We start from the raw sequence: 20,910 nt of genomic DNA, 5'->3' as shown, positions 1-20,910 counted from the left end.
AAAAATCCGCTGTAGAAATCCAGTCAAATAACCATTGATGTTTAAGTTTGGTTCTTCACTCAACGCGCAACTTTACCCGACATGAAATTAAAGCAAATAAAAATATCTTTCTGTTTTCAAAAACTAGCATTGGTCATAATCTCGTCGATGTTGACTAAAATTGATGCGGTAGAAAAAGATGAAGGTAGAAGCATTTTTAAAGATAAAAACAGCTTAGAGATGGCAGTGAGAAGTGATTTGAACTGAGCAAGTCACTCATGTGACGCTGAAGCTGCATGCAGTGAATTGGTCAATAGAAATCTACAATATTGATATAGATGTCCCAGTGTAGAGAAACTTAATATGTTCATGCCGCTAATTATGCGTAATGAAAATTGGGATTGATCAAAATATAAACTTCTATAAAACCTGTAACTATCAGTGGGTAAATAATGAATATTGTTCACGCTGTGAGATTAAACTGATTATGCAACACTCTTAAAATCTTTCGATTTTTGTGACACATCACAAGATATTGTATTTAGGGCGACCCAAGTTGAGAGTTTGTTACCAAATAAATATATAAATAAACATTGATAAATGAATAAAACATTTCTCATTCGTGTCAATATTGCATGAATAAGAACGAATTTAGAAAAAAATGTTTGAAGAAGTCTCATTTAAGAAATATATTCAGTCTGGAATTTATAAGGGACCGCCTCGAGATTTTAGTGTGGTGTCCTGACCTCCACGGACACCACCACCCAAACCCCCAGGATCAGGTACGGTGAAGTCTATTTGACCGTGGGGAGGTTATAATATCGGGGACAATTCCGAGGTGAGGGGGGGGCTATCGTTCTACAGTCATTCCGAACTAGTAGCTACCCCATAGAGATTTCAGTTCTTGTTTGAATTTCGGGCTGTAAATGAAATAGAAAATACCGTTGACACTGGAGTTCAGCGCTTGACAAACGTCGTTTGTAAGCAATAAAGGCCATATAACTAGATTCGGCATAAGATTCAGTATATTGTAAACTATATCGGGCAGATTCAAAACCACGAATATAGCAGACGCTATAAACACCATTCTCGAAGCTCCGCTGGTCTGTTTATTTTGATTATCAGTTCTGGGACCAGTTAGTTTATTACGATCCTCGCCGTGTCTCTTTAAACTTAGGACCATAATTAAGTTCAACATCGGTACGAGCGCAACGGGTATGTAAGTCGAGAAGATATTTTGCAGAAGACTTACTGTCCTGTGTTGATTATAGATAGTTTTGACACCGAGCATACGCCTGCCGAACGTGCATTCGTTAATGATGTACACGATAACCCTGTCTTGGGCGCGAAAACAAAACAGCGCCGTCCACACGATAAAGAATGCCGTAAAAACGACGTTACATTGCTTTAACTTCCAAAGTCTTTTAGCTTTAAATGGAAAACAAATGTTAAACGCGCGGTCGATCGTCACTAGTACCGTTAAACTGTTACGAGTGTAAGATGTCCATTTTAAGAGCAAGTTACCCGCTATGTAAAGTTCAGGGGCCGCTTTTGAACTGTCTAAAAACAATCCCATTTTTCCGTGACGGCTGATTTTCAACACCCAAGTCAACTGATTGTACATAACGGTTGCCACGCTAGCTATATCGTCAAAGAGGGCGAGTAACATTAGTATGAAATATGAAGTGGCGGGCTGGTTCAGTTTATGTAAACGGTACAAGACGAAGATAGTGACGGTGTTAGCGAAGATACCGCACCATCCTATTGTACCGATCATAATAACCGAAACCAGATTCCATACAACGCGTCTTGTAGGGAAACATTTCTGAGCAACCGATTCGTTGAACCATTGAATGCGTTCCATGATGATATTTCAGACGCCGGGCGTGAACCCTACGATCTAGACGAACAGTCGAAACAAGCCCTATCATTATCTGCACGGCTTGTCGTTTGGTGAAAGCTATACTCTGTGAGAGTTTGTGGAACTTGTCGTTTGTGGAGTGGAAAATATTTTTGTGCGTTCATACGTAGATTGAACTGACGGTTTGACATTCCGAATACGAATGAAGTACATTCTAGTTGAAACACGTGTAGAAAAATGACACTATTCCCTAAGCCTGTAGCATACACAAATCTATAGTGGCTAATTCGGGCTACATTGAAAAATGTGACATTCAAGCTCCACCATTTTCTATTAAAAGATATTTTACCTTTTGTTTTGTTTCATTCAACAGCATGTTTAAACAAAAAATTTCGCTTCAACGTGGTCTTTTTCGTTTGAATGCCACTCAAGAAAAGTTGGCTTCATTGTGGCGTTAAAAAGTTTGCTTTGATTGTAGGGATTTTGAGACTGTTCTCCTGTTCTAGGGATTGGTAAAATGTACCCCCGGCGGGACTCGAACCCGCAACCCCCGGCTTAGGAGGCCGATGCCATATCCATTAGGCTACGGAGGCGCCGATGAAGTGAAGGTCGTATGAAGTGAAGGTCGTACTAGAACGAAAACTGGTTTTAACGTGGCGTTTAAACGAAAAGCGATTCGCTTTCATGTATATCACGATATTTTAGCGGGTCGTTCAGAAATTCAATTTTGAGCTTAGATCTCCAGAAAATACTAAGTCTGCAATTTTCACGAGACCCTCAAGTAGGTTCCAGCTTGGAGTAATGATTCAAATGATTTCTCATGTTTTCAATATCCGTATCTTCAGCTATACCTAAGTTCTTGTTTTTCCTACAATGACATCATCAGGAATTACCCTTAATTGGAACTAATAAAGAACTGCACTTATGAAAATCCCGGTCAGTGTTTTTGATGGTGCTGTAATCAAAGAGTGATAGCGGCTACTATTGCCTTTGAACCTACGTAGCATTTTCCATCCGATCTGAGACCAGTTTGTACAACTGTGATATACATGCTGTGCTATGATATTCTTTGCAATGTTATGCTATGCTCTGCACTGCACTGATACCGCACTACACTGCACTGCACTGCACTGAATTGTATACTGATACTATACTATACCAGGGAAGTGTGATGACACTTCCCTGACTATACTATACCATGTAGTTGAATAATGATAGCTAAAGCTAGATTTTCCTGTATAGAAGCGATACAAATTTTCCAACCCGTTACGATATATGTATATATTACCTCGTTTATCGATATTCTACCATCTTAAACGTGAATTCTTGTACGACGAACATTGATTTTAACCCAGACAGATTTACATCTTTACACAAAGAATAAACTTTCCTAAACCTGAGTAAATTGTGTTATGTTTCCGAGAATTGATTTTTCATTTGATCCGAACAATAAATTGTGAGTTTCATTAGCGTCGATCTATTGAGACTGACGGTCCACGCCTTCAATGCTTGATTTAAGTTAATCATGAATTCAACTCAAATTGGTCGAAGTTATGTTAGTAACATTGTCATCATGTCTGTTGTGCACAGATCTGGAATCTACCGTGCTGTGTCACTGGTCGTTCTGCCTGTCGTGTTCCTCTTAGGAGCCATCGGCAATTCGGCTACTTTCCTGATAATGATAAGTCGCCGATTCCGCGGTTTATCTTACGCTAACTATCTGATCGTTTTGTCTCTCAGTGATTTTACGTTCTGCGTCAACTACACGCTGATGCCTGTTTTACAGTTTGTTCGCTCGCATCTTAACAACGGTCCAATATTCATTATCAATTCACTGATCGGTTGCAAAATCTATGAATTTGTGATGAGTCTGACGTCCTGCATCAGTTCATGGTTTATAGTAGCGATATCTCTAGAACGTGCGGCAGTTGTGCTCTTCCCGTTCACATCTCGTTTGATATGTACACCGAGATTCGCTAGATTTACCACACTGATAATTACCGCAGTGAATGTACTGCTTATTTATCTCACGCCTGCTTTGTCGATTCAGTTTTCCGAAAAGTTCTTCGGATGTTACTATGAACTATCTGACCAAATAAGACATTTCTCCATCATCGTCATCCACATTCACTTAATACCTTTATCTTTGATCATAACATCGAATTCTGTTATAATAGTTCAGTTATTCAGAGGCTCAAAAATGGTTTCGTCCGATCAGAAAACTACCAAATCAAAACGTACGACAATAATGCTCGTAACAGTTTCACTCGCATTCGCAATATTTACACTTCCAACTACTATAATCGTATTTTTACCAATATCGTCTGGACGGAGAGATTTTCTACTCGACATTTTCACGCTATTCCACGTTTGTAACTACGTCGTCAATTTCTACATATATCTTTTACTGGGACGAGAAATTCGCGAATATTTCCGTGCGAAAATTCGCTGTAGAAATATTCAGACAAATAACCATTGATTTCAACCGTTGAATTTTGTTCAACGCTAGACTAGTAATGGTTTCCGTTCATACGAGCTAACGGTTCGACAAATCCGAGTCGACTACATCTAGTTGAATTACATGCAGGGATTTGACATACACAATTTTATTATTCGGGTCACAACTTAAAATGAAATATGACATATTCGAGCACCGCGTTTTCTTTTTTAATATTTATGCTATGCCACTTAATCAATCATCTTCAATGCCACTTAAGAACTCTTGACCTTTAGAAAATACCACCACACCTGCCGGGAGTGAAGAAGGAAGTAAAATGTACCCCCGGCGGGACTCGAACCCGCAACCCCCGGCTTAGGAGGCCGATGCCATATCCATTAGGCTACGGAGGCGCCTAAACATCAGTCTTCAACGTGTGGTTGAGTAGAAAAAACTGGTTTTAACGTGGCGTGTAATAAAGCAAAAAGTAAGATAGAAACCCACTATCTACAGATTAAAAGAATTTAAAAACAAGAATTTATTCAATCTAAAATATGTAGAATACACGACGTTTCGATCTCAGCTTAGAGATCATCGTCAGGTGTGACCTGACGATAGTGGGTTTTTATCTTATTATCCGTTCACCACGTTTGAGTGTGGTTATCGTTGTATTAAGCAAAAAGTTGATGGAGATCGAGTGTCATCTTTTTTCAATGTGGCCAGATTCAGCCACCGTACAACTCAGGAAGGGGTGTCAACTTCAGAACTTTAGGGCCTTTTCCGAAGCTTCGCCATGCATTTCGTTGCTGATATCAACTATCATCAAAAATTCGAAATTTCGCTTCCTTTAGGATCCGGATATTTGATAAGTGAAGTTTTGATTTTCCCCCAGAAAATACTCAGTATGGAATTTCTAAGGGACCCTCAAAATTATATTGAGGTGTCCTGACCCCCACGGACAAGCCCCCTCCCTCCCTTCGACTTGGATCCCGTTATGACCGACTGGTATCTTCCAGCAGTTAATTCATTGTTTTCTCATGTTTTCAATTCCTATCCCTTGAAAATTCCAGTCAATATTGCTGTTGTTTTTGATGTTGTTGTAATCAAGTTCTTGTTTCGCTCATATTGCAAAATTGAAAATCCTTTGAACTACAATTATGAACTGAGACTCCTTGAAAATTCATGTCAATGTCATTGTTATTATATCGTTGTTTTCAAATTAATAATAGCGGGTATTGTTACGTTGTATGAATAATGAACTACTAAAGCTATTTTCCTGCTTAGAACTGATAGACATTTTCTATACCTGATCAGGGCTCAGTTTTATGGACTGGTATTATCTTTAACCCGGGGGGCTAACTCAAATCATTTTCAGTCAAGTTAACTACCGGGTTATAGTAAATACCAGTCTATAAAGCCGGGCCCAGATGTTTTAGTATTAGACCCCGTCATCAATATTTCACCATTTACGATGAATTCGTGTACAACAAATATGGATCTTTAATCTAGATGAATTTGTATCTTTATACAAATAACATACTTTCGTAAATCGGAGTCGATTGTGTTCGGTTTCTGAGAATCGATTTTTCATTTGATCCCAACAATAAATTGTGAGTTTCATTAGCGTCAATCTATTGAGACTGTCAGTCCACACCTTCAATGCTTGATTATCGTCTGAATCATGAATTCAACTAAGATGCAAATTGGTCGAACTTACAACGGTTACATCGTTCTCATGTCAATGATGACCAGATCTGGAATCTACCGTACTGTGTCACTGGTCGTTCTGCCTGTCCTGTTCCTGTTGGGAGCTTTCGGAAATTCGGCTACTTTCCTGATAATGATAAGTCGCAGATTCCGCGGTTTGTCTTACGCTAACTATCTGATCGTTTTGTCTCTCAGTGATTTCACGTTCTGCTTCAACTACACGCTGATGCCTGTTTTACAGTTTGTTCTCTTGAATCTGAACACTGATCCTATATACATGATGAATTCACTGATTGGTTGTAAAATCTATGAATTTGTAATGGCGCTTGCATCCTGTATAAGTTCGTGGTTGGTAGTAGCGATATCTCTAGAACGAGGGGCAGTTGTGCTCTTCCCGTTCACATCTCGTTTGATATGTACACCGAGATTCGCTAGATTTGCCACATTGATAATTACCGCAGTGAATGTATTGTTTATGTATCTCACGCCTGCTTTGTCGATACATTTTAACGACCAGCTATTCGGATGTTACTATGAATTAATCGACCAATATACATTTTTTGCCACAATTGTCATCCACAATCACGTCATACCTTTAACCATGATTCTCACGTCGAATTCTGTTATAGTCATTCATTTATTCAGAGGTTCAAAAATGGTTTCGTCCGATCAGAAAACTACCAAATCAAAACGTACGACAATAATGCTCGTAACAGTTTCACTGGCGTTCGCAATATTTACACTTCCAACAACAATTACGTCATTGTTACCGATAACTTCTGGACGAAGAGAATTTCTATTCGATTTTTCAACACAATTCCATCTTTGTAACTATGTGGTGAATTTCTACATATATCTTTTACTGGGACGAGAAATTCGCGAATATTTCTGCGCAAAAATCCGCTGTAGATTGTAACAATAAAATCCATAGATACGTGTGTACCCATCCCTAACTTATATGAAAATGCAGCTACAGCGGGTAAATGATGAATGTCGTGGTATATTAAAATTATTGCGCAAGAAAGGTTCCCTTTCGTTGGCAAACCCAAACAATAGTATTGTTTTTAGGGCGTCGCTTGTATTGATACCATACGCTTGATATACAAGCCAATGATTGATAAAATATTCTGACCCGTATCAACTGTAAATAATCTAAAAGTTCCTCTATTGATTCTTATGCGATAGAATTTATTGTTTAAGTGTATTTTGCTTCACGTTCGGATCTTCACGGTTTCGTAGACTTACCCTACGATGAAGCCATAACAAAAACTCAAACTATACGGGTATTGTATTCGGGACAACCCCTGTTTTGACCGTTATACCCCACAAAATATACATTGAAAGTCGAGAATAAAAAACTCAAATTCTAGTAAACTGTAAATCATTCAAAACTGATATAGGCCTCACTGCTTTTACGTCGTTCGGATCTTGAATTTCCAAGACGAATTCTGGTTTTCTGGACAGCCGACATCACATGGAATCTCGGATGACTGTTTGGCTGGAATATTGCGTGTTTCATTTTCATGATGTTTACAAACTTAAAGTTATTTTGATGATGTTTCCAAACTTCAAGTCATTGACTAGTGGAACTGGCGGGTGGGGACGCGCGATGGAAATTTAGCAATTCGGGTCGACTGACAAATAAGCGAGGTTCTGCAATCGTTTCAAGTGGTGCTGAATGCTGAATGAGCAACTCAGCCTTTGGAAACCAGGATCGGAACCGACGTAACGGCGCTAACAAACGAACTCTGTACCGACAACGGATATCGGAGGCTCGACGCGAATGTCTACCCCGATCCGTATAATCTCGGAGCCAACCCATTTTCGACAACAGCGCAATTCAAACGGATAGGCGGCGCTGAGCGCGTTATCAACTTGAGCCGAAGCGGGCAAATTTGCAACGGAAAACAACCTCAAATCGAGCGCAATTCAAGCGACATTAACCGCGGATCGGGTGTCTTGAGATGAAGTAAAGTTCGGAGCAGCCGAACGGATAGTTTAGGTGAATTAAATCGCTTTATTTCAACCGATAAACAAGATTTAAAATGTTGCAAATTAATGGCGTCCATTTTCCTTTGTGGTGACGCGTTCTACTTGTAGATGGCGCCACGAATACCGCGTCTTGCTTGTTTGGAATCAATCCAGTGTTTCAATTTCCAATTTGCTATAGATTTTTTTGGTTGAATGTGCTGTAAAAAGTTGACTGTTGTTCGTGTAAATCTTAACATTTTTTTCCTTAAGTTTCAACCTTGTCTAGAAATTTCAGATTTTAGGAAAATTATATTATCAATTTGTCTATGTTTGATCTGACTCCTGAAAAAGTAAGATAAAAATTTCATCATTTTGTTAGTACTGGGTGGCCACTAACTGTATAACACAGGGAAGAGTTAGGGTATTTTATGTTCTTAAACAACCAGAGAATTTTGGGTTTGTATAATAGTTCACCGAGTCCTGAGAATGGCCGGTTCGCGGAGCTCCGTATACTGCCTATACTAAAGAGCTCGCGTGAACCACCCAGTCACGTAGTCGTTATTTTACGTCGAAATTGCCGACTGGCGCTCAGTCGGCACTTTAACCACTCAGTACTCAGCAACTACTCGTCCGATTTAGCTCGGGCTATATTTATGACGCCATAGACCGATGATCATAGCTTTACTTAAGACGTTTTTATTCTGATTGGCTTATTCACGTTGCGCACGCGCACTGAGGTGCGCGACTTAGAAAATTCATGGCAAGTGTGGAGAATAGAGTTAAGAGAAAATAGAGCGAGACGCGAACCCGGGCGAGTAAATTACTAGGGCAGCATCATACCACTAGACCACCAGGCTCGCTGAAAACCAACCGAATGTTTTAACTACATATAGCCTCACCTTACCCTAATCCTATCCCTAGGGGGTAAAACGGACCCTTACCCCTAACCCAGTGGACCCTCTTCTCACCCTCTTGACACTAATCCTCTCCTCTCAAAACCGTTATTCTAAATTCAATATAAAACCGTCGTAAGTGTCGAATTGACGAAGCCGTAATTATAGCCACTTTGTAAAATCAAACGGTTTTCATGTCTTGCGTATTTGACTGTTAACCCTTTCAGTGCTGACTAAATACCCTTAAGTGCTGGAGATAATTTGAAAATTCTAAAAAATTCCACCCTAGTCTGTTGAATAACGTGAATAGCACTATCGTGCATCTACACCGCGGTGCGGTGTATCGTTAGTTACTAGTATTCCACTATTTTTGACAGGTGCTGCCATTTTACAAGAGAGATAATTACTAATTACATCAATACACCGCAGTGCGGTGTACTAGCAAAATCAATCACCGAAAGGGTTGCACTGAAAGGGTTAATTGATTGGATTCTTAGCAGATCAAGTCGGGGAAAATCACGTTCATGTTACGGAATAAGCAAGTCAAAATTGGCCCCCTGTAGAAAAAGTGTTTCTCGGTATAACTGAAAATGTTTTTTTTTTTTTTCAGAGGATTTGGTTTAGTTTTTCACGCGAGCTGCGAACGTATAAAACATCGAATAAAAAATGGTCGTATTATCGAATTTAACGTTAGGTAAGTTCGAAATGCTTCGAAGGTTGCAGGGTAACATTTCTCAATTGCACAACTTGCGCTGAATTTCAACGTAGCTCGAGAGCATATATCAGTTGGCCTAGCCCAGTCAGGTTTGGTATTATTTACCTTATGATATAGGTCTTCACACTTTCAGTGTTGACTAATCAATACCCTATAGTGCTGGAGATAATTTTGAAAATTTAAAAAAATTCCACCCTAGTGTGTTGAATAACGGGAATACCTCTATAGTGCATCTACACCACGGTGCGGCGTATCGTTAGTGACTAGTATTTCACTATGTTTGACAGGTGCTGCCATTTTTCGAAAGAGATAACTAATTACATCAATGCACCTAAGTGCGGCGTACTAGCAAAATCTATCTTTGATTTATGCATTGCGGTGAAGAAGCACTGAAAGGGTTAAACCTCTACCGGAATTTCCCCTGTTTGTTTTATGTAAATGTATTTGAAATGTGCAATGGGGTGTACTAGCAAAGTCAATCACTGATTTATACAACGCACTGCGGTGTAGACGCACTGAAAGGGTTAATAGGACCAGTAAAGGTATATTATACAGATCTAAGACATAGGTTTTTTAATCCATTTTGCACTATATTGTAGGATGACGAAGAAGTCTAAATCTTTGAATAGGGTATATATGTGTATTGTGTTGTATGTAATTGTAGATATTCCGGAAGGAACGCTGATCGAGTGCATCTGGAATCATAAAGGATTATTGGATAGTATCGTTTTATCGGCGGACGACGAAACGTGGCACGAATGGCAGGAAGAACGTTCGAAATCGCGTCGATCTTGCACCAGCGACGGTCAGTATTTGTCGAGTGACGCAGTGCCGCGCCCCAGTTGTGGGGTCGTGACTCGGGCCGCTATAACTTCAGTGGCAGGTTGCATAGTCATGGCTTAGTTCTATATGACAAACTTAGTTCGATAGCCAATCTCACAACTTAAGACCAGTCTTAAGAATGAAGACCACTTTCGGACTTCAGGGCCAGTTGCATAGTCATGGCTTAGACTTAAGACCAGTCTAAGACCAACTTAGTTCTATAGCTAATCTAACCAAGACCACTTTTGTACTTAAGTCACGACTGTCCCCTGGTTTCCTTCTAATAAATCAAAAATTTAATAGGTGCTTGAAACTCTTTTGATTTGAGCAAAATGCCCGAAACTCCTCCAATTTTGAGAGAAATAAGTAGGAATTCTTGTCCAGTTTTTAGCTGTTTAGAAGCTACCCGTAAATTGATACAATCGCGAGCGGATTTTTTTTTTCTTACCGAATTAGAAACCGGGTTAAGGTAATGAATAGAATAGAAATTTGCTTACAAAAATCACCGAATTAACGGTTAACTGAGATAAACAGTACCGATTTAGGAGTAGTCTACAGTAATTGAGAATATGAAAGTGATGCCTACACTTTCTTGAAATTTTCTCCTTTAAAACTCCGAGAATGAACGATTTGAAGCCCAGACCTTTGTTAATGAATTGAAATTGAAATTGAAATTTATTTACACTCATCACCTCGATGAGAGGTATACAGAGGGACATCAAGAAGTATTTACAATTGTATAACATAACGTAAAATATAGAATAATCAATAAAATTGATTAAAAGCCTCATGAATAAGTGGTTTGAAGATTTTGTTAAATTTTCGATTCGGTCGAAAATTATTTTTCCAGGCGAGGAATATGACAACGAAGAATTTCAGGCGACGGCGCAAACCGCCATCAACGAGGTGATGGACCTCGAAAATCAGAGCCAGGACCACGAATACACGACTAAACCGGAATACCCGGGTGCCGCCGAGGAGGGCGACATCGCGTGGCAGGAAGGCGAATTCAGCGTAGGCGAATCGTCGTCGACGACGAACAATAAAAAGGACAACATCGTCAACCGCATCGTGCAAAATATCAAAAACGAACCGTCGGGCGCCGAGCAACAAAAACTGATGACGCGCGGACAAAAATCGGCGGCAGCCGCCGTGTCGCGCGGCGGCCGCAAACGCAAAACGTCGGGCAGCAACGCGATGACGCCGACCGCGTATCAGCAGACGCCGCAGCGTCGACGCGTTGCTATGCAGACGGCGGACGTGTCGACGTACGCGTCGGCCGTGACGACCGCTGATAACAGTTTCGCCGCGTTGGAGCAGACCGGTTTGGACACGCAGTCGTCGTGGAGCGACAGTCAGGAACCGCAGCCCGGAACCAGTCACAATCTAGCAGGTGCGTACTCGATAACTTTTTACCAAAATAAAAAATCTTCTCGTAAAGTCTTCTTTTAAAAAATGCTCGGAAATTTTACGACCAGTTTGTTCTCGAAAAATTAGACAAAATTTGAATTCGAAAACGAAAGTTTCATTTGAACTCTCTGTTTCCCTCTCATTTTTTTCCCTCTCCTCTCTTAATGAGCCTCCTCTCCCCACCCGTCTACTCCTCTGTCCGACTTCCTACCTGAGAGTTCAGTTTCGGAAGAATCGTGTTCAAATGCTGGAAGGTCATCGGAAAGTCATGAAGAGAATCGAATTTATCATAAAACTGTCCTCCGCTCCTAAAGTCTTCATTCAAACCGCAATGTGAAATTTCTGAGCATATTCTATTCCGAAGCAGTATTTTTGCCGAACTCGAAAGTTCAAACTACTAAAAAATGCGGCCAATTCTCTTCAACTTTGATTCTTTGGATACGAAATTTGTTCAGAACTCATTCTCAGGTTGAGGGTTGTAGTTTCATTTGGCATATCAGGGACCCTAGGATCATTTTCTAGATGACACTCAAAGTAAAAAATACTGCTTTCGATTTTGTATTTTGTGTATATGTCAACCTGTGTAAAATGGATAAAAAGTTTCGAACTCAAAACGGAGAAAAATCCTGTCATTTTAAAAGTTTCCAGGTTCGGAAATAACGTTTTCGTCGTCGTCGGTTTTCGTAATGATTTTCGAGTGGGCGCCGGGAAATATTTCCGTTTTTTTTTTTCCCGAATATTTTGAAGTTTCTTTCGGTCATCGGAATTTCGAATCCGAAATGGAATTCGATTTCGCCGCGCGGCGGTTTAAGATGAATTCGAAATCTTGTCTCAATTTAAGAAGGAATTTCTTGGGACTTCGTTGTAAGTCGACTGGTCGTTGGCCGGTCAGTCTTCCCTTTTGACTAATTTATAGGCCTAATGTGCTGGCGGGTTCAGTAGCTGTTCCCGGTCTGAGATTTCTAAGCTTGGACTATTTCTTCGGGTAATGCGTCTGCCGAGCGGTCCACCGGCTTTTTTAAGCCAAGTCCGTCTGCTCTTGGAATTGAATGGTCCTGTCGTCTGCCAGCTGACCAGCCCGTCTGCCCGTTAACCAGTCCGTCTGCTGGCTGACCACGCTCGTCTGCTGCCCGTGTTTGTGTCAACTGATCTGATCGTTCGTCTCTTGCCTCTACTTGCAGGGGCCGATCCGATGGCACGTTACTACCACCACCAGGGCGGCGGCGACGGTCGGCTATTGACGGCAGCAGCAGACGGCGGCGTCCGCGGCCAGACGACGACGCCGCGTAAATCGGCGACGAAACGCGGCATCGCTGCGAAACGTGGCGTCGACCCGGCGTCGCTTTACTACTGCAATCACTGCGGACAGTCGTTCATGCATTTACACACGATGCGCCGACATCACATGACCGTGCACGTCGGCGTGCGTAAGTTCCATTGTAACGGCTGCGGAAAGAGCTTCGGCCAGTCGTTCAATCTGAAACGCCACCAGTCGAGACATTGTTCGGGCAGCGCGCTCGGCGTAACGACGTCGGCGCCGGCGGTCGTCGCGTCGCCGTCCGCTCTGATCGCGCACCAGCAGACGGACGGTACGTCTGCCATTACTCGCTCGGTGGCGCCACCACCTACGTCTAATGCCGCAGCCGCGATGGTTTTCTCGAATGAGAATCTCCCGCCACCGGATTTCGATCCGCACATCGATCTGATGTTGGCCCAGTCGTAGGATCCCCGCAGAGGTTATCGCGAAGATTTTCTCGGATAAAAAAAGAAAAACTTTTCGGAAAATTTTAGCCGCATTTTTTGTCTCGTTCTCAAAACGATTTTCGTCTTCATCTCGTGTTCGAATTGAATTCAATGTTTTTATTCCCTGCGTTGAAAATGGGGCTTGTTACGATTCGGGCGGTCCGTCACCAGATGGCGTCGTGATTTTTTCCATCGGAATCGGGGGCTCATCGACTCGAGATAAACGACGAATGAATGTCGTAATAACGATGAACTTCGAATTGTCGCTACGTCGACGTTCGGACTCGAACCATTTTTTGAGCAAATGTAGCCCCAATTTTCATATGAACCTCGGTGATCAACTTTGAAATGCGAATCCAAATAGAGTGAAAAAACTTTACTCTTAATATTTGGTCGGTGTTAAAATTGCTGACTGATCATTTACTCGATGTCAAAAACAATTTGATTCAATTTTAATCGTGAAATGTCGATGAAAGCCACGAACAATTTGAGCACTTGGCCCCCGTAGCAGCAACGAGCTCCATTTTAATCATATCATTTTTATGAACGCTAGTCCTGAATATCTTTTGTATACATGTTGTCACTATTTATTTATTTTACGAGGAGGGAGGGCGGGCGGGCTGGACAGAACAGAGCGAGAGAGCAATTTTTGCATTTTTTGCATGTCTTATATATAGTAGTTCCGGATCGACCGACCGAGTTCGATTTATTCTCGAATGTAACAAAAAAAAAAGAATCATTTACAGGAAAATAAAAAAGTGTACTTAAAAATATAAAAATGTTTACCCGCGTGTGCGCAATATCTATTTGAATCTATGGTTAACTCTGTCTTAACGAGAAAAGTCGTGATTCCCGATGATTGATATTTGTTGCGATTCCTGGATTCAGTTAGCGCAGCGACTGGCTAAGATTTAAAACCGTGTCTAACGTGGTTCTTTAGCCAATCTCTACGTGTAGCAGTTAAATGAAAGACCGTACTTAGGCTTTGGAAGTCCTGACTGCAACTGAGCCTCCCGGCGCTGGATTTGAGACTATTTTAAAATGATTGAGGTTTTACAGCCTAAACAACTTAAGACCAGTCTTAACTCATTTTGGTTCCAAAGCGGTAGCTATAGAACCAAAATGAGTTGAGACTAGTCTTGAGTTGTTAAGACTGTAAAACCTTGGCAATCATAGCCAATCTAACAACTTAAGACCAGACTTAAGTTCATCTTGGTTCTATAGCCAATCAAAAAGCTTACGACCAGTCTTAAGTTCATCTTGGTTCTATAGCCAATCAAACAGCTTACGACCAGTCTTAAGTTCATCTTGGTTCTATAGCCAATCAAACAGCTTACGACCAGTCTAAGTTCATCTTGGTTCTATAGCCAATCAAACAGCTTACGACCAGTCTTAAGTTCATCTTGGTTCTATAGCCAATCAAACAGCTTACGACCAGTCTTAAGTTCATCTTGGTTCTATAGCCAATCAAACAGCTTACGACCAGTCTAAGTTCATCTTGGTTCTATAGCCAATCAAACAGCTTACGACTAGTCTTAAGTTCATCTTGGTTCTATAGCCAATCAAACAGCTTACGACCAGTCTTAAGATCTAAGACCATTTTCCGGGATGCCAAGATATAAATCATTTTCCAAGTCGGAGCGCATCAAACATCATCTTTTTTCCGGTTATGATGAGAAATTTCTCGTGGGTAAGATTTATCACAACTGCGTAAATCCGTGATGACCCGTATTCAGCGAGTCGACCCGGCGTTCGTGACTTTCAAAATTTCAGCTGACTTCGTCTTCTTTTTTTTTCGTTCCTGGAAACGACAGGTGAAGAGTAAACTTTGTTCGAAAATTTAGATATTGAAATGAGAAAAATCCCCCGAAATATTTCCCGCCGTCTCGGGTTTCGATTCGGTCCACGTCCCCCGCGAAAAAATTACACGCCCGATTTATATTTCGGGATTTTAAGAGAAACACAAAATCGGTGCAAAAAGAAAAAAAAACTAAAAACAAACGCTCTTCCCTGTCTTTCCAGGTCTTACGCAAAAAATCCTAATGAAACTACGTTCGTCATCGGGTGACTCGGCGACGCGGACTCCGCCTCGGACTCCGACCGTGCCGTCGCGACGCAACACGACCACGAAGTGCACGTACTGCGAGAAAACGTTCACGACGCTGTTCAATTGTAAACGCCACGTGCGCGAGGTACACGAACCGGCGGCGACGCCGGCGTACGACTGCGAGCACTGCGCGATGTCGTTCAAACGCAAGGAATACCTCGTCGAGCACCTGCTCGCCGCGCACGAGGAGGACACGCTCGCCGGCGAGAAGATCGTCAGGCGTAAACGCGCGCCGGTCGGCGAGTACCGCTCGGTGACGCGGTGCACGTGCGAGTTCTGCGGCAAGATCTACGACAACGCGACGAACAAGGACCGCCACGTGATGGAGAAACACCTGCAGGTGCGGCCGTACGGCTGTCGCAGCTGCGGCATCGCGTTCCGTCGTAAGCCGCAGCTGATGCGGCATCTCGCCGCGCAACACGACAACGACGAGTCGGTCGGCGTGTTCCCCGGCGCCAAGCGCAGCTTCTCCGAGGATTTCAAGTTCGCGTGTAACTTCGCGAGTTGCCGGCACCGGTTCGGCACGCAGGCCGAGCTCGACGCGCACGAGGCGACGCACCAGAAGGTGCTCGGCTGCACGTTGTGTCGCGTCGGGTTCCTCACGCGCGACATACTCCTTGCGCATCTGCGCTCGGAGGAACACTTGAAGAAATTGTTCGGCGACGATTTCGCGTACGCGACGTCCGTGTTCACCGACGACTGCACGGTCATCTGTAAAATCTGCGGTCTCGCGTTCTCGAAGATCGACGACGCGTTGAAGCATCTGTACGCCGAACACAAGAGCGCTAACGACGCCGAGCACAACTGCGCGGAATGCCAGCAGGCGTACGGCGACCCGATCGCGTTGAACCGGCATTTCCTGAACGAGCACCTCGAACCGGGAGCGCCGGTCGATTACGCCGACGAGGCGTTGGAGTACGACGACACCTCCGACCGGCCCGTCTGCTACATCTGCGACAAGGAGTTCTCGTCGACGCGCGGTTTAGAGCGCCACCTGGCGACGATACACGAGGGCGCGCGGCAGCTGATCTGCGACGCGTGCGGCGAGAATTTCAACCGCACCGACCAGCTGCAGACGCACTACCGCAAGAAACACAAGCCGAAGGTCATTTACGTTCGCACGCCGAAGCAGGAGATCGAGGACGACGACGAGGTGGCGGTGGAGGAGGAGGAAATGGACGAGGAGCAGGCGGCGGAGAATATACAGCAGATCGTACGGCAAATTGTCGACACGAAGTAGAACTCGTGGATTCATTTTTGTAAAAGCGGCGACGAAAATAACTTTGAAAGTGAGTAAGGCTAAAGACAACAAGGCTTCCGAGAAGAAAATTTCGCGAGCTAGATTTTCACACAGTTACCACATCGCCGGATTTCTTCAGAATTCCAGATTATTTTTTTTTGCCAATTATTGGGTCCGGATTTCCCGGATATCGAGGAATTCATTTTCAGCGCCGTTATCAAAATAAACTCGTCAGTAAAAACAGGCTTAAGTTGTTTGCGCAACGGTCCCCGGCGCGCCGCAGACGCGGACGCAGTTTTCCTGGCGCTAATGAATAGAGAATGATGAGATACAACTGACTGTAGAGTAATGAACATGTCTACTTAATGTTTCGAAAGACCGTTGATGACGTAGAGTTCGAGTTTTGACGCGTATATAATCTAGATTTGCAGAATTTATTTAGTTTTTGTCAAGGTTTGACAAGATTTCGAGTTTTTTTTTTCCCCCTTTTTTTCAATATACATATTTGCAGTTTGACAGTTATGAATTTGATGTGTACAGATTTTAGTCAAGATTTCTAGTTTCATATTCATAATTTTGATTTCTTGTTCGTCAGAATGATTTCGAGTTTTTTTTTAGATTGTGTGTTTTTACGAGTATCAACGTTTACAAAGTATCGGTCTGCGTTTAGAAATTCAGAATTATCCGTTAATGAGATATATATATATTTTTTTTTTTCCTATCGGCGTGAAGTTGATTACTACGAATGGTTTACGAGATATGGTAGAACCTCATGTTTTATGCCGACACATATTTTTGGTTGACCGCGATATCTAAAAGGTTGAAATGTGTGTCGCCCAAATTAATGCCCCGATTCTGAACTTAACCCTGAAATTGATTGATTGATTGATTAATTGTGATTGACATGAAAAAATTGAATAAAGGAAAAATTAATGATTGCACATTGAGTATGAAGGCTGAAAAGTCATTCACTCCCAAGACTTCCAAAATACTCTCAAAATCAGAATGATTTCTAGTTCATTTGCTATAAGACTACGATTTTTGATGTAAATTTACTCTCTTTTCCGGGGAAAGCTACAAAGTAGTCGGGTCAAACCTAATCAGTTCCCGATTGATAAAAATGATCTGATTATTGATATCATAATTTACTAACATGAGGTTCTACTGTGTCTTTACAGAGCTGAGCCGCGAAGAGAAAGACAAACAAGTAAAGCAGCGCGTGCTCGCCGCGTTGTCGACGCACTACTGTCCCGAGTGTCCGAAAAAATTCACGCTCGAGCAATCGCTCGAAACGCACATCAAAATCGACCACAACGTCGACTTGCGTTGCGCCGACTGCGACGAGCGGTTCACCGATCGCGCCGCGTACGTTAAACACCGCGAGACGGCGCACGGCGTCGCGCCGGTGCCCGACGAGTTCTGGTCGTGCACGTACGAGGGCTGCGACCGCACGTTCAAGTTGAAGCGTTCGTTGATTCGTCACGTCGAGGGCTTCCACGAGAAGACGTACTCGTTGATGTGCGACATCTGTGCGAAAACGTTCCTGCGTTCCGACTACCTGACGGCGCATCGCAAAAACTGCCACCCGGTCGACGGCGCGACGCGCGTCGCCGATCACCCGTGCGACGTTTGCGGCAAGTTGTTCCACTCGCCGCGCAACGTCCAGCGCCACATGTCCACCGTTCACCAGCAGGAGCGCAACTACCCGTGCCCGCGCGCCGACTGCAACAAGTCGTTCAAACGCAACGAAGACCTCAACCGGCATTTGAAGAACACGCACAACGCGGACGGCACGGCCAAGGTTTACGCGTGCGGCATCTGTCTGCAGACGTTCTACTCGAAACGCAACCTCGAACGCCACAACAAGTCGATACACACGGATATACGCGACTTCGTGTGCGGCCATTGCGGTAAGGAGTACTCGCGCGAGGACGACCTGAAGTCGCACATCCTGCGACAGCACGTCGAGGACTCGGAGAAGTTCGCGTGCGACCAGTGCGAAAAGGTGTTCAACGCCGAAACGAACCTGACGCGCCACAAACGCAACGTACACGAGGGCAAACGCCATTTCATGTGCTACGTGTGCGGCAAGACGTTCGCGCAGAAACACGACCTGAAGCGCCACCTGTTGAGCGCGCGGCACCAGACGGTGACGTCGAAGACGAGCGACGAGCCGCTGACGCAGGACGAGCTGTTGAAGATGCACCACTTCGAACCGGTTTCCGTCGGTTACGTGAAGTCGGAGGACGGCGGCGACGGTATCGAGACGATCTCGGCCGCGGCGACCGAGGATATGGATATCGACGACGACGCCAAGCAGCAGTTGCTGTCGATTATTGCGTCGGCCGTGCAGCTGGACGAGGTTAATAACGGCGGCAACGTTGCCGACGCAACCGCAATCTCTGAGCAGACCGACCCGAATCAGCAACAACCGCAGATTATTTACGTCATGCAGCAAGACGACGGCTCCATCTGTGAGCAGCCAGTGGAACCGTCGCCAGGCGATCAGGAGTAAGTCATCAGGTGCGGTGACTGTTTTTAACGAGCTCGGGATTTTTCGATCGCGATCAGTTCAGTCATTCCTTTTCAGTCAAAATTGAAAAAATTTTTCCCGGCGAACTTGAAATTTTCCCCTCATCGAGGAATAGTAGTTATAAATGGTGCATTGGTCTAATAATTTTAAAGAAAGTTAGAATATGTAATTAAAAAACTTAAGTTGGCTTTTATTGAAATTTTTAGATTATTTAGAAAACCCTCGTCACACGGTTAAAACCCTTGTCACTGCCTGGCAGCCATTTTGAGGCTATAAAGCTATACACATTGCGTTGGTGCGAACCGTGATATTTATTTTCTAGTTTCCTGTCATTTCAGGTTCCGTTGAGCCTTCGAAACGACATGGAAACGAAACGGACGGTTCCGGTGACGAGGGTTCGGCGAACGGATCGACGACGCGGATCAGTGTACGGTGTCCGCTGTGTCGCGATTATTTCGTATCGCGCGGCGCCTTGAAGGATCACCTGACCGCCGCGCACGACGTTCACGTGTCGCGGAATCCGTCGTCGTCGAAATTGACGCGCGAGAAAACGGTCATGTACGCATGCGACGGAAAATATCGGAAAGCTTCGACGACCGATCTGGCGACGTTGATTCCGTCGTCGTCGTGCGGCGATCGTAAAAAATCGACGGCCTACACGCAAACGACGAAGGATCAAATCGAAACGATCGTCGACCCGGTAACCGGCGTTCGTTCGTACGTCTGCCGCCTTTGTCGCGCGGAATTCAAACACTGCCCGAATGCGTACCGACACGTCGCCGGGATACACGAACGCGCGCGTCGCTTCGCCTGCCCGGAGTGCGCGCGTAAATTCCAACGCGAATACGACCTGAAGCGCCACCTGGTGGTCGTGCACGCCGAGCGGTACAGCGGGCGATTGAAGGTGAAAATCTGGCCGTGCGATATCTGCGCGAAGCCGTTCACCGATCGCGTGTCGTTGCAACGCCACGTTCAGTTTGTTCATTCGAAGTCGGCGCTCGATCCGTTGCCGTTCTCGTGTCGCGCGTGCGCGCAACAGTTCGAAACGCTCGAGAAATACCGACAGCACGATAAACACTGCCATAGACTGAGCTCGGTAAACCGTATTGGCGAGGATGAGGTTCCCACGCGACAAGCAGGTGGATTAGTACGAGCAGACGCTGTTGTCTCAGCAGACGGATTAGTACGAGCAGACGCTGTTGTCTCGGCAGACGGATTAGTACGAGCAGACTCTGTTGTTTCGGCAGACGGATTAGTACGAACAGAGGCTGTTGTCTCGGCAGACGGATTAGTACAAGCAGACAGATTAGTACGAGCAGACACTGTTGTCTCGGCAGACGGATTAGTACGAGCAGACGCTGTTGTTCCGGCAGACGGATTACTTGCAAATCTGAATCGCGTTTTCTCCTGCGACAAATGCAACGTTCATTTCACGCGGCAGACTCTTCTCGACGCGCACAAATCGGACGCGCACGGACACGTCATTCTCGGC

General features: G+C 44.0%; 3 protein-coding genes and 2 non-coding genes across 5 annotated transcripts; 2 read left to right on the top strand and 3 right to left on the bottom strand.

The window, feature by feature from the left end:
* Positions 1–853: 853 nt before the first annotated feature.
* LOC141911208 (FMRFamide receptor-like) lies at positions 854–1,843 on the bottom strand. The gene has a single exon (XM_074802188.1). The coding sequence runs from the start codon at positions 1,841–1,843 to the stop codon at positions 854–856; it is 990 nt and encodes a 329-aa protein (XP_074658289.1).
* A 517-nt stretch (positions 1,844–2,360) lies between these two features.
* Trnar-ccu (transfer RNA arginine (anticodon CCU)) lies at positions 2,361–2,433 on the bottom strand. Its single transcript has one exon. It is a non-coding gene; the product is annotated as a tRNA-Arg (tRNA).
* A 2,184-nt stretch (positions 2,434–4,617) lies between these two features.
* Trnar-ccu (transfer RNA arginine (anticodon CCU)) lies at positions 4,618–4,690 on the bottom strand. The gene has a single exon. It is a non-coding gene; the product is annotated as a tRNA-Arg (tRNA).
* A 3,153-nt stretch (positions 4,691–7,843) lies between these two features.
* On the top strand, positions 7,844–19,844 carry LOC141910700 (uncharacterized). Its single transcript, XM_074801431.1, has 6 exons — positions 7,844–7,986; positions 9,459–9,542; positions 10,228–10,368; positions 11,236–11,778; positions 18,064–19,396; positions 19,757–19,844. The coding sequence occupies exons 2-6, from the start codon at positions 9,515–9,517 to the stop codon at positions 19,764–19,766; spliced, it is 2,055 nt and encodes a 684-aa protein (XP_074657532.1). The 5' UTR covers positions 7,844–7,986; positions 9,459–9,514; the 3' UTR covers positions 19,767–19,844.
* LOC141911146 (zinc finger Y-chromosomal protein 2-like) lies at positions 15,581–17,266 on the top strand. The gene has a single exon (XM_074802118.1). It carries the CDS (start codon positions 15,581–15,583, stop codon positions 16,883–16,885), a length of 1,305 nt encoding a protein of 434 aa, XP_074658219.1. The 3' UTR covers positions 16,886–17,266.
* Positions 19,845–20,910: the final 1,066 nt, after the last annotated feature.

Source organism: Tubulanus polymorphus, chromosome 9 (genome assembly GCF_964204645.1).
Source record: "Tubulanus polymorphus chromosome 9, tnTubPoly1.2, whole genome shotgun sequence".
NCBI lineage: Eukaryota > Metazoa > Nemertea > Palaeonemertea > Tubulaniformes > Tubulanidae > Tubulanus > Tubulanus polymorphus.
Note: the sequence above shows the minus strand (reverse complement) of the source record. Positions and strands in the feature narration are given on the sequence as shown.